The sequence below is a fragment of the Medicago sativa genome, chromosome 5 (genome assembly GCF_051527215.1).
Source record: "Medicago sativa cultivar Bolivia chromosome 5, Bolivia_mono, whole genome shotgun sequence".
Classification (NCBI taxonomy): Eukaryota; Viridiplantae; Streptophyta; class Magnoliopsida; order Fabales; family Fabaceae; genus Medicago; species Medicago sativa.
Window position 1 is genome coordinate 20,109,079 of NC_140753.1, and position 13,261 is coordinate 20,122,339.

The following is a 13,261-nucleotide window of genomic DNA, read 5'->3' on the forward strand; positions in this document are numbered from 1 at the left end:
GAGAAAGTGAAAATTAAATTATAATGAAAAGTGGTTGTTGTATTTTAATGGTGGAGATTGAAAATGGAGAAAACTTGAGAAAATTTTCAATGGAGAGGATCCAAATCCGTAAACAAATAGTCTGCACACCCTGCCACTCCCATGTGCTCTTGTCTCCATTTAAATTTCAATTTTCCCGCTTGCATTTTGTCAGGGGTTACTTCATTTTGCCAGGGTCAAACCCCTGTTTTACATGAACTCGGTCCCACCTTTCCTAAAGTCATTTTGCCAGGGGTGTCCCTGGCATAGCTCCTGACAAATTTGCCAGGAGTTCTTGCTCCTGGCATAATTCCCTGGCAAAATGCGACATTTCTTGTAGTGTAATACTTTCAACAAAGTTTACATATACGATCTTATTTTATGATTAAAAACTCCAATTTGTTTATTTGTTTTTAGGAAAAGAAGCTTCAATTAGTTATTACCAATCTTTTAGCACTATATCATTCAATTAGTTTTTATGTTTGAGGAAAAAAAAGTTCGATTAGTTTTTTTTTTTTGATAAAAAAAAGGTTCGATTAGTTATTATGTTATCTTTTAGCAGCATATTCTAATGCAAATGTTAACTATAAAAAAAATAAATTTTCGTTAATCACATATATTTATATATTTTGAGCACAAGCAGAAACCTCAAACCTTCTTTTCATCTAACGTTTTTCCTTCTTCAGGTTTGCCAAACACCAATTTTATTATTTCAACCACTTTCTTCCCTTTCAATTGATTTTTCTCTCTCATACGCATGAGCCACGAAACAAACCCTTGACCACATGTTTAAAGGGACCCAAAACTCTTATCACTTGGACTAATTCATTACTGATTTTGTTACACTTTTTATTCTTGCATTGAACATTCATCTCATCATTTATATTTATTTTTATGATATTACTATAATTTTAAATTTAAATAAATTCAATATAATATAATAACACGGGTATTCGTGTACACAAACTTATAAAACTTATTTAATATCTAACCCGGGCAACGCCAGGTCTCTAAACTAGTAAATGAATTAAATACGAATTTCATTGGCTCGTTGGAAGAAATTTTCATGATATGAGTATTTCACAAAAGTTATTATTGCTTTAATAAATTAAAATAAAATATGTATAATATGTGAAATAAAAAGACCCATTTTCTTGAAAACAGGGTTACATATAAGGAGGATGTGCATGGTTTAGATTGAGTTTAATTACTAGTCGATGAAGTAGTTTAATTGCGTTAGTGTTCATGATCTTGTATGATGTAATATGATATTTAGTGTTTCCCTTTATTTTTTTATATAATTTCTTAGATAATAGCTCAATCTTCAATACTAAACCGTCTCTAAAGGTAGTTGAGAAACGTAGTTTGGATATCCATTTTTCAATGTTTCATTTGATAAATAAAGAGATCATTTTCATAAGTGCAAGTTGGCCAATATATCATCTTCTCAACTAAGCACATGACGATCAAAGAAGCAAACAACCAATCAATTAACCATGCATGATACAATTAGTCGGCTAAGCACCAAGTTTTGCACAACAAACTAATATCTCTATGTATACTGCACTAACCAAAACCAATTTGGCTTTGTACAAAAGATAAAAGTAGATGGATATTGTTGACAATCTGCCATTAAAAAAATCACGGTGCAGTGAATTTGGAAATGGCAAACATTTCCACTCCACTCATATCTATGATAATTATTTTTCACATCCTATATTAGAATTACATATACAAGAAATGTAAACGAGTGTTTCTAAACACTGTTTATGATCTTTAAAGGATAACTTTTTATGAAAATACGTTAAATCAATACATTGGAAATAAAATATGGGTCTTGTTAACGAGTGCCTCCGGGGCACTCTTTAAGTATTCCTAATAAAGAAATTATTCTTTAAAAAAAGTAAAGATTTTGATTTCCAATGCAATAAATGCACAAACTTTTATAAAATCTTACTATTTTAGGTGCTTAAAGAGTGCCCCGGAGACACTCGTTAACATTTCCCATAAAATATTATTATTTTTTTTATAAAATATTTTCATTTTTAGAACACTTAAAAAGTGTTCGAAAACACTCGTTAACAAGACCCGCATATATACCACCAAATTAAAAGCTTGCAATAGTTTAGGTACCGTGTTTGTGTTCAATAAAGACACCAACATAAGTACTAATCATTATCCACCACTCATTTTACCAAAAAAAAATTTATCCACCACTCAAAAATCATCATAAATCGGCAATATGAATTTTGCAACCTTAATACATATATAACTCCACACAGCACTAATTTTACATATGCAAGAAAGTTATAGGTCACAAAATTAAGATTTTTTGAAAAATGGAAACACAACCTAAGGAAAAATCTTCTTCACATGTGCTAATCTTCCCATGTCCAGCACAAGGCCATGTAAATTCAATGCTAAAGCTAGCTGAACTTCTTGCAATTCAACACATCTACATAACTTTCCTCAACACCGAATACATTCATAACCGACTCATTCAATTCAACGATGATATTCAAGCTCTTTTAGAATGTTACCCTAAGCTTCAATTCAAGACTATCTCTGATTTTCATAGTGAAGAGAAGCATCCTGGATTTGGAGAAAGGATAGGTGATGTAATTGTGTCACTGAGTTTGTATGGTAAGTCTTTTTTGAGAGATATAATTGTCTCTGAGAAAATAAGTTGCATTATTTTGGATGGAATATTTGGTGACCTTGCTACTGATTTGGCTGCTGAGTTTGGGATACAATTGATTCATTTTCGTACTATTAGTTCTTGTTGCTTTTGGGCTTATTTCTGTGTTCCAAACCTCTTGGAGTGCAATGAACTTCCCATTAGAGGTATATATATCCACTCTAAAATTGCTCTTAGAGATTGAATTAATTATTAGATTTCTTTGTCTTTTTAATATTCCATATTCTCTTGATTTTATTCTATATATATAATTATATATGTACTCTGAAGTCGATGTTAATTTTAGATAGAATATTTGAGCAAAAAATGTTTTTTTCCGTACTAAAAAGTTTAAAGAAGAAATTTTATATCAAGAATTATGTATTTGGCCCATTGAAATTTTAAAAAACAATTTTTTTTACATAAATTATTTCCTTTTTTAATAGCATGACCCAAAAATGTATTACTCACTCATCACCACTTTTTTCACACCTGTATTCACAAGGTTTAGTATATACCATGAGGGAGTAGCTACAAACATGGACGGATATAACATAAGGTGTGGCTAGCAACAACAAATTTTGTCCAAATTATTTCTTACATGGGAAGAATATTTATAGAGTAGTGATATATGTACAACCATTTGTGACAACTTTGTTGACAACTTTCATTTTCTCTCTTCTCATTGGTCTAAAACAATAGAGAGAGAAAAAGGAAGAGAGAGAATATGGATATAATGTGAGTATGAGAGAGAAAGTTGTCAAAAAGTTGTAAGAAAGTGGTTGTACAAATATCATTTCTCATATTTATATAAGAATAAAATATTTGACGAAGATGCGGCTCATTTGCAAATAGCAATTGCTAGGATTATTATAAATAGATAGATAGATAGACTTGGATTAATGAAAGTAGTCCAAATAAAACTATTAAGCTATTTTTTTTTAGGGATATTAAGCTATTATTTTAGATGAAATAATATATAATCATTAATATTATTGGACAATTTTTTCGACACTATTATTTAAGCTACACCAAAAATTTAGTCATCGATCCGCCCCTGACCCGTTGTAGGTAATTATTTGCGCCCTATTTATTAAATGTTCACTCCATCACTTTTGTTTATCATTTATCTTACCTATTTTAAGAGGATAACAAGTTTTCTAAAAAAAACTAGGGTCATGTTAACTTGTGCCCTAAGGGTACAAGTTAAGGAACTTAAAATAGAATTAAGTAATAAATTTTATGTTAAAAAGAAAACTTTTGAAACTTTCAAGACATTGAATGCACAATTTCCAAGAAAAAACTTCTACTTTTGGTTCCTTAACTTATGCCCCAAGGGCACAAGTTAACATTTCCCAAAAAACTATTAGGATGGAAAATATAAAGATTATTTAAAGTAAGATTAATGATTATTTTACAATTGATTTTCGAAGAGATTAATATTTCGACTCTATCAAAAACGTTTAGAACTTTTAGGTTGTGTCTGTCGTCCATTTAGGGAGCCAACCTTTTCATTTCACTAAATAGTTAGATCAATAATTTAACTTGTCTCTTGTTACTATTAAATTTTATTTCAAGTGTGTTTGTATACATGGACCGTCCATTTTGAACCTACTTTTCATTTCACTAAATAGTTAGATCAATAATTTAATTTGTCTCTTTTTTTTTTTGACAAGAATTTAATTTGTCTCTTGTTACTATTAAATTTTATTTCAAGTGTGTTTGTATACATGGACCGTCCATTTTGAACGAACAGTTCACATCTTAAGTTTATCCAAATTCAAAAATTGAACCATCTTATTAAAATCGCACGATCTAAATATGATGACTGCATGCAATCAAACTGCATTGATTCTAAAATCCACACTAGACCTTATTCACTTGGCATGTTTCTTTTAGATTTTTTTCTAACGCAACAAAATTGATTATCTATTTTATTTTATTTTTGTAATTGTAATTTGTGCACCTAATTATTTCGATACAAACACATTTTTATAAGTTGACTATTTGTTGAATTAATTTTTAGGAGACGAGGACATGGATCGCATCATAACAAACATTCCAGGTATGGCAAACTTACTTCGATGTAGAGATCTTCCAAGTTTTTGTCGAGAAAACAAAAAGAACCATATCCGTATAGACGAGGTTGTACTTCGAACCAAACAATCACTTAAAGCAAATGCACTCATACTCAACACATTTGAGGATCTAGAAGCCTCAGTCCTCTCACAAATTCGTATTCACTTCCCTAAACTCTACACCATAGGCCCTCTTCATCACCACCTCAATACCACAAAAAAATCATCATTTCCATCATCTTTTTTCTTTAAGAGCAATTTATTCAAAGTGGATAGAACCTGCATGGCGTGGCTTGACTCTCAACCATTGAAATCGGTTATATATGTTAGTTTTGGAAGCACTACACCAATGAAGAGAGAAGAAATAATTGAGATTTGGCATGGTTTATTGAATAGCAAAAAACAGTTTTTATGGGTGATTAGGTCAAACATGGTACAAGAAAAAGGATTATTAAGTGAGCTTGAGGAAGGAACTAGCAAGGGTAAAGGGTTGATTGTTGGATGGGTCCCACAAGAGGAAGTTTTGTCACATAAGGCAATTGGTGCTTTTTTGACACATAATGGGTGGAATTCAACTTTGGAAAGTGTGGTTTGTGGTGTGCCTATGATTTGTTGGCCTTATTTTGCTGATCAACAAATAAATAGTAGGTTTGTGAGTGAGGTTTGGAAACTTGGGTTGGATATGAAGGATGTTTGTGATAGGAAAGTTGTGGAGAATATGGTGAATGATGTTATGGTGAATAGGAATGAGGAGTTTGTAAAATCAGCCATGGATATGGCTAAGTTGGCATCCAAGAGTGTGAGTCCTGGTGGTTCCTCCTACAACAACTTCCAAGATTTAATTCAATATATAAGGTCTACTATCCCGTAAAATAAGGGCATTGCTTTTTCCATGCCTCACTAGTAAAAACATCTCTTATTTTTAGCATTATGTCAAACATATATGAGTATAAGAGTTTCACATTGAACCAAAATTCGAGGGTTGAACAATACATATAAATACGGGAATCTATGTATCAAATACCTTAAGCTTTGAATAAAGATGTGATGTTTAAACTATTTAGGTGGTTGCTTCTCTTGGTCAAATTGGATATCCTCGACATTTACACAAACTATTCTGAAGCACGTAGTTGGACGTATAAAATTTCGTGATCTTTTCGAATGTATATTTCTAACATGGTGTTTGATGAAAGTAGCCCATAAAATAATGAATTTTGCTCTTCATCCTGCACATTTTGCTTGCGCCCTACAGCCGTTCCAAATATACCCTTGCGCAAGTTAACTAACGCAAGTGTAAATGTATGCGTTAGTTAACAAACGCTGCGCTACTTAAGTAACGCATGTGTAAAAATCGTTTTTTTACACGGCGTGAGTTAACTCATGCACCCCACGTGAGTTAACTCACGCTGGGTTTCGTCTTTTTTTTCGGTTACACGGTGGGTTTCGTCTGCACAATAAGCTTTGTGCTTTTGTCATATATGCCATCCCAAGACTTTTTGCTTTTTAATGTCTATGTGTAGTGTGAGTGCGAAAAAGAGAGAGATGTTGTGTCAAAAAACTTAGACAAATCCTAGTGGTACATATGCAATGCATTATGCCTAAACGGTTGACACGAGGAAAGGAAAGATTGCGTGATAGAAAAGATTTGAAAAGTGAAAGTAGTAATTTCTTTCCAAGTGGCATTGCATGTTGTAAAGACTTAGTTTTATCATCATCATGTTGTTCCAAGCGGCAGCTGAAGCATATATCAGAAGATAAGGGTGTTTTAAAACTAGCGTGACGTGAGTTAACTCACACAAGTGTAAAAAAAACGGTTTTACACATGTGTGACTTAAGTCACACTGCATTAGTTAAGTAACACATAATTTTACATTTGCGTTAATTAACTAACGTAAGAGCATTTTTGGTATGTCTGCAGGGCGCGAGCGAAAAATACAAGGTGAAGAGTAGAATTCTAAAATAATTTGATTACCATGTTGTCCTTTTTTGTATTTTTTTCTTCAAGATTACATCCAGAAGATTCTCATACCCCACAGTTATTGTACCTTGGGCCTACAATTTTGACCCTAAAAAAAGAAATCAATATTTAAAATTGTCAGTTTGAAAAGCGCAGAAATAGAACAAATCTGGAAATTTTATGGAGGTTTGTGGAAATTCGAAATTTTATTTTTTACGTGGTATAATGAAAGATATTTTGAGATGTTGGCAGTGTTTTTGGAGTTAAAAGTATAAGTGTAGGCATTTTGGGTTGTGATATGGTGTTTGTAACTCAATATAGGATATTTTTATGCACAAGCGAAAATGAAGAGATCAAAGACTCCCGATCGACACCACTCATCGTGAAATTGAAAGAGTTGGTTAGACAAAAAAGGAGAAACTAAGATTCTCAGTTGACATCAATCTTCGTGAAATCAAAGTTGTTGGTTAGACTAAAAGGAGAAGCAAAGACTCCTGATCGACGCCATTCTTTGTGAAATCGAAAGAGTTGGTAACACAAAGGGGATAAGCTGAGATTCATGATCGACGCCATTCTTCGTGAAATCGAAGAAGTTGGTAAGACAAAATGGAAAGTAAAGAACTTAACCTTCCTAGATCGAGTTTAGTTGATGAGAAACAAATGAGGTAGCTCATAACCTTGTGGGGTTGCCACATTATGAGCTAGTCCCATTACCTATTATCATGTATTAGATTGTATTGAACAACTTATTATAAATGAAATATTATAAGCATGTTTCTTTCAAAAAAAATTAATTACACTTCTTTATTTGCGTGAATTATTAAAACGTCATATAATTTAGGATGGTGAAGTCGTTTTTTTTTTTCTAATTTAATTTTCCTTCCAAGAATAAAAAAGTGGCACATGTATATTAAAAAAACAAAATGTCCAATGTGGCAATGACACGCCATCAATTTTTCATGATTGGTTTAATATGTATGAAATATTAGAGGTAGAATATGTGGTATATTGTCATATTTTTTAGAGACCATTTAAATAGAACATATATATCACAGAGACTACTTCAAAGTAAAGAACTAAACTTCCCCATGCTGGAAAAATGAAATCACTCTTCCACCGTAAACGTCACCAAATAGACGAAAAAGAAAAACAAAAGTAACATGAGCGTAAGAAATATATGTTTGACTCTATGCTAGCCAATAACACCTAAACTTGGGCAATATAACAGTGGAATCTCATTCAGATCATGGTGCTGTGAATTTAGATAAGAAAAATGGTGCACGCTAAAAACATGTACTATTACCATTAAATTAGAACAGCTTCCATCCTTCAATAAATACATCAATATATGTCAGTCATGTCAACTACTCGTCCACGATTCATCATCATCCACCACTCAACAAATATGCATCCCCACAACATTAATTATATGTAATCTTTTTACGAATAGATATCGTTCATCTTATAAGTCGATTTTGTAAAGATCTGTCACAAAACGGTATAAAAACCTACTACCAATGGCATCTTATAGATCACAAACTTGAGATTGTTGAAAAATGGGAACACCACATGTGTTAATCTTCCCATGTCCAGCACAAGGCCATGTAAACTCAATGCTCAAGCTAGCTGAACTTCTTGCAATTCAAAATCTTCACATAACATTCCTAAACACTGAGTACATCCACAACCGACTCATTAGTTTGAATGATGATATTCAAGCTCTTTTAGAATGTTACCCTAAGCTTCAATTCAAGACCATCTCTGATTTTCAAAATAAGGAAAAGCATCCTGGATTTGGAGAAAACATTGTAGATGTAATTTCCTCCATAAATATGTATGGTAAGCCTTCTTTAAGAGATATTATTGTCTCTGAGAAAATAAGTTGCATTATTTTGGATGGAGGTTTTGGTGACCTTGCTACTGATTTGGCTCATGAGTTTGGGATACAATTGATACATTTTCGTACTGTTGGTGCTTGTGCCGTCTGGACTTTTTTCTGTATGCCCAAGCTCTTGGAGTGCAACGAGATTCCCATTAGAGGTAACTACGCACTCTGAAACTGCTCTTAGAGTTTTCTGCATGCCTCATTTTATTTAAACTTATCTTTAATTTTACTAGAAAGGTTAGAAACACTTTCTTTTTAACATTGTTCTAATACTTACTCTCTTATTGGATAATCTATATGGAATTCACTACTGAGATCTATTTTTAAAGTATGTGACCCACATAAGTTTTATCCAATAAATAAATATTTGTTTGAGAGAGTGTTTATAATAAATTATTCATAGCTATCGCTCCTCTTATTTTATACACCTATCTTTTTTTTTACTTAATAAACTTATCTACTATTACATACCACAATTCAAAACCTTGGTCATATGTTTATGCAAATAATAATATGAGTTGTATGTGTGTTCTCGTTTTTTAATTTATAGGAGACGAGGACATGGATCGCATCTTAAGAAACGTTCCACGCATGGAGAACATACTTCGATGTAGAGATCTACCACGTTTCGGTACAACAAACAAAGAGGACCATATCGTTTTAGATAAAGTTTTACAACTAACTCAACCATCGCTCAAAGTCAATGCATTAATACTCAACACATTTGAAGATCTAGAGTCCCCAATTCTCTCCCAAATTCGTCTTCAAGTCCCCAAACTCTACACTATTGGCCCCCTTCACCACCACCTCAATACCATAAAAAAAACAACATCATCTTTCAACTGCAATTTCTTCGAAGTGGATAAAACCTGCATGACATGGCTCGATTCTCAACCATCAAAATCAGTTGTATATGTCAGCTTTGGCAGCATCACGACAATGACAAGAGAAGAAATACTTGAGATTTGGCATGGTTTATTGAATAGCAAAAAACGATTTTTGTGGGTGATTAGGCCAAACATGGTACAAGAAAAAGGACTATTGAAGGAGCTTGAGGAAGGGACTACTAAAGAGAAAGGGATGATTGTGGGGTGGGTTCCACAAGAGGAAGTTTTGTCACACAAAGCAATTGGTGCCTTTTTGACACATAGTGGGTGGAACTCTACTTTGGAGAGTGTGGTTTGTGGGGTGCCTATGATATGTTGGCCTTATTTTGCTGATCAACAAATTAATAGTAGGTTTGTGAGTGAGGTTTGGAAGCTTGGATTGGATATGAAAGATGTTTGTGATAGGAATGTTGTTGAGAAAATGGTGAATGATATTATGATGAATCAGAAGGAGGAGTTTTCAAGATCTGCTATTGAAATGGCGGATTTGGCCTCCAAGAGTGTAAGTCCTAATGGTTCCTCCTACAACAACCTCCAAAATTTGATTCAGTATATAAGGTCTACTAGCCCATAAAATATGGGGTTTCCCCTACAATTATCCTACTAAAAACTACTCATATTTTTATGTCTATAAACATCACAAAAAGAAGTACGTATTTGAAATACATACTTCAAAAACATTGAGGGACAAAGACAGTATCCTCATAAAATAATTTGATTATTGTCTTGTCTCTTGTATTTTTTGTCAACATTTCATTTGTGTCCAATTACTTTTCAGTTTATCGAAGATGAGTGGTTTTGAGTCATTTTTTGGTTATGAATCATCTATTTGCACAATATTTTCTTCACTTTTGATGCAAATAAGTGGTTTTCACATCTATCAAGTTTTTCTTGTGTATTTTTGTGTGTGTGATTTCATCATCTAAATTCGACATTATGTTGTTCGTCGTCACCGTTTTGTTGAGGTGTTCATTTAGTTCAAATTGAAATACCATCTCCGATCAATTGTAGATTCAATAAATGACTTGGACGTTAATGTTGCATATCCTGTGAAAAGATTGTGAAATATAAAGATGTTATGTATACTCCAAAAATGAAAAAGATTTAACAAATGTTAGTTTAGTCAAACTATTTGGTCTATTCGTATGCCCTTACAAATAATTTGATATTGAAGGTTGAAATTAATCAAACTATATATTTGAGCTTATGATGTGGCTCAAAATATATATTTGAGCAAAATCAAGTAAAAGACATTGCATATGTTTCTAGAAAAGCCACCCAGTGATCGGAACTAAAGTAAGTGATCTTTAACATGTGTTGGGTTGACTGTTTCTAAACCTAGCCATTTGTATATATCGAACCAAATTTTACCAAAAAAATCACATGTCAGGAAGAGATGATCAAAGTCCTTTAAAGAGATCTAATTAAGCTGTCAATTGTAGGTAGTCAATTTCGTAATAACCGCCAAGCAAAAATGTTAACTTTTAAAAGGATCTTCTTATGCCAGAAAAATGTAGCGTGATCATGAAATAAAGAGGAATCCCTTGAAGTCAAAAGATTATAAACACTAGTAACATTGCATTTTGAAGATACATTAAGTTTCCAAGTCCACATGCCATTCACATTAGCCTGCAAGACAATGGTTGAAAGAAGCACACAACAGTACTCGCTCAACAATTCTTCTCCCAAGCCCACAACCTCCTCCGCCACCTCCAAGCATTACCTCCCTCCCCTACCTGACAAAAACACATCTGACACAGTTGCCATTTTTTTAATATAAAGGTCAAAAAGACAATTGTATCTACTCTTCAGAGTACCTTCCTCTAACCAAGGATTCCACCAAAATAAAGTGCATACTTCATCCCCCACTCTCTTCGTATGTGATAGTAAAACCAATTGCTAGTCCTCTCTCCATCGCCACCATTAATGCTAAGTAAGTTTCTCCACCACATTGAAGCTACTCTCCCCCATCACCAATATTCCCACCATACTCATCATACCTCACTGTTTTATCTTGGTTTTCGGGTGTCAAACATTGATTAAGTTTGAACCTTTTTAACCGGTGATATCTCATTTTTTCTTGGGAAGGGAAAAATAAGCAAAACCCTTGAGAATCGAGGTCCGGGAGTTGTTTTCGCTACGGGAAGGTGTTAGGCACCCATAACGACTATAGTATCCTATAGGAACCGTCTTTATTTTCTACGCGCGCGCTTTATTTTTAAATGCTATTTTGAAAGTGTTTATTTAAACCTAAGAGTTTTCTAAGTGAAGAATTGGAGGGAGAAGAAAGTGTTTGAATTTTTATTTTATTTGAATTGAAGGAATTTTGATTCCTTGCCTACGTACCCGTTTAAGGGATCAAATCCACCGTAGTTCTCTTCCAAAAGTATTTGTTTTTGTTGGTTGATTTTAAGTTTGAAAATTGGAATTTTGAAGAATGAGATTGAGAGGCCTTAAAGGCATGAGATTTCAAGAAAAGGTGAGGTTTGATTAGTTATTTTGGAAAAAGGTCTAAGTATGATTAAAATTCATTGAGATTTGATTAAGAAAATAAAGAGAAAATGCAAAGGAGTTTTGACTCCTATATTTTTTTAGGAAAGGTTTTCAAGTGATGTTGTTCAAGTTTTTGGAAAATTGGTTTTTCTAAGTGTAAATCCTAGGCATTCATCTAACATTCAATCCTAAACATACATCTAAACATGCATATCCTAGCCATACACCTAAAGTGAGGTGTGTGCATGTGTAGGTGCTTGTGTCGGTGTACATTATTAGAGTCCATTGTCCTTTACATCATGCCCTAGTTTACATTCTATGGTCTTGCAAGAAATTAAAATTGCATAAAAATAAAGTACAAGAAATCCTAAGTTTTTTACATTCTAACTCTTGGTAAAAATTAAATTGCAAGAAAAATAGAGATGAATATGAGATGAGAGGAGCTTATGGGATGCATGAAACATGAAATGAAAGTGGTTAGTGGCATAAGGTGTGATAGCATGAAAATTATAAGAAAAAGAAATACTAAAAAAATCTTGACAAAAAGTAATGGAACTCTTAACCTAAAAGTGGCAAAATACACTTAAAAATTTACCATGACATCAAGACTAACATATGACCTATAATCCTCACATCATGACAAAAGGTTTTACTACAATTAATGATAGGAGAATTACAAGAACACATTCAAGTCAAGATCCATGATATATCTAGGCATATTTGCATCATTTATTCACAAGCATAACTTGCAAACCAAGCAATTAAACCTAATTCACACACATGCAACAAAAAACACACACAAACAGTACCTAAGACTTCACAAAATCATATGGTATAGGTCACAAACTTTCATAAAAAAAAATTGGAACTAAAATCAAGCAATTTTCACAAATTTTTAATACCAAATATCACAAAATAACAAGAAAATTATCACATTATCTTTTATCAATTTTTAATATGCAAAATCATCACAAAAATACCACAAAATTATCAAGATATGTGTGTGAAAATTTTTAGAAGTTTTAAGAATTTTTAGACACAAAAACATAGGAAAATTCACAAGAAAATATTACATATTTTTAATCCAGTTTCAACACATAACATCATCACAAAAAACATCAAGAAAGTGATCAAGGACCCATAGAAAATTTTGTAGGATTTTTCATGAAAAATTTTGGACAGATAGGGGTGCCAATAGCAAGAAGCAGTGACAAAAATAGTAAAAAACAAAGGACCAACGCAGAAAGCTTAAGCCCAAACCCAGGC

The 13,261-nt window shown here is 32.8% G+C and overlaps 2 protein-coding genes across 2 annotated transcripts; both read left to right on the plus strand.

Annotated features, from left to right (window-relative positions):
• Positions 1–2,312: 2,312 nt before the first annotated feature.
• On the plus strand, positions 2,313–5,832 carry LOC146920872 (7-deoxyloganetic acid glucosyltransferase-like). Its single transcript, XM_085714306.1, has 2 exons — positions 2,313–2,862; positions 4,722–5,832. The coding sequence occupies exons 1-2, from the start codon at positions 2,358–2,360 to the stop codon at positions 5,642–5,644; spliced, it is 1,428 nt and encodes a 475-aa protein (XP_085570432.1). The 5' UTR covers positions 2,313–2,357; the 3' UTR covers positions 5,645–5,832.
• Positions 5,833–7,521: 1,689 nt separating this feature from the next.
• On the plus strand, positions 7,522–10,454 carry LOC146920873 (7-deoxyloganetic acid glucosyltransferase-like). Its single transcript, XM_085714307.1, has 2 exons — positions 7,522–8,770; positions 9,166–10,454. Exons 1-2 carry the CDS (start codon positions 8,287–8,289, stop codon positions 10,074–10,076), a joined length of 1,395 nt encoding a protein of 464 aa, XP_085570433.1. The 5' UTR covers positions 7,522–8,286; the 3' UTR covers positions 10,077–10,454.
• Positions 10,455–13,261: the final 2,807 nt, after the last annotated feature.

Coding starts and splice junctions, on each gene's coding strand:
- LOC146920872 (XM_085714306.1), top strand. CDS start 2,358: ATGGAAACACAACCTAAGGAAAAATCTTCTTCACATGTGCTAATCTTC. Junction 2,863..4,721: donor CAATGAACTTCCCATTAGAG/GTATATATATCC, acceptor ATTAATTTTTAG/GAGACGAGGACATGGATCGC.
- LOC146920873 (XM_085714307.1), top strand. CDS start 8,287: ATGGGAACACCACATGTGTTAATCTTCCCATGTCCAGCACAAGGCCAT. Junction 8,771..9,165: donor CAACGAGATTCCCATTAGAG/GTAACTACGCAC, acceptor TTTAATTTATAG/GAGACGAGGACATGGATCGC.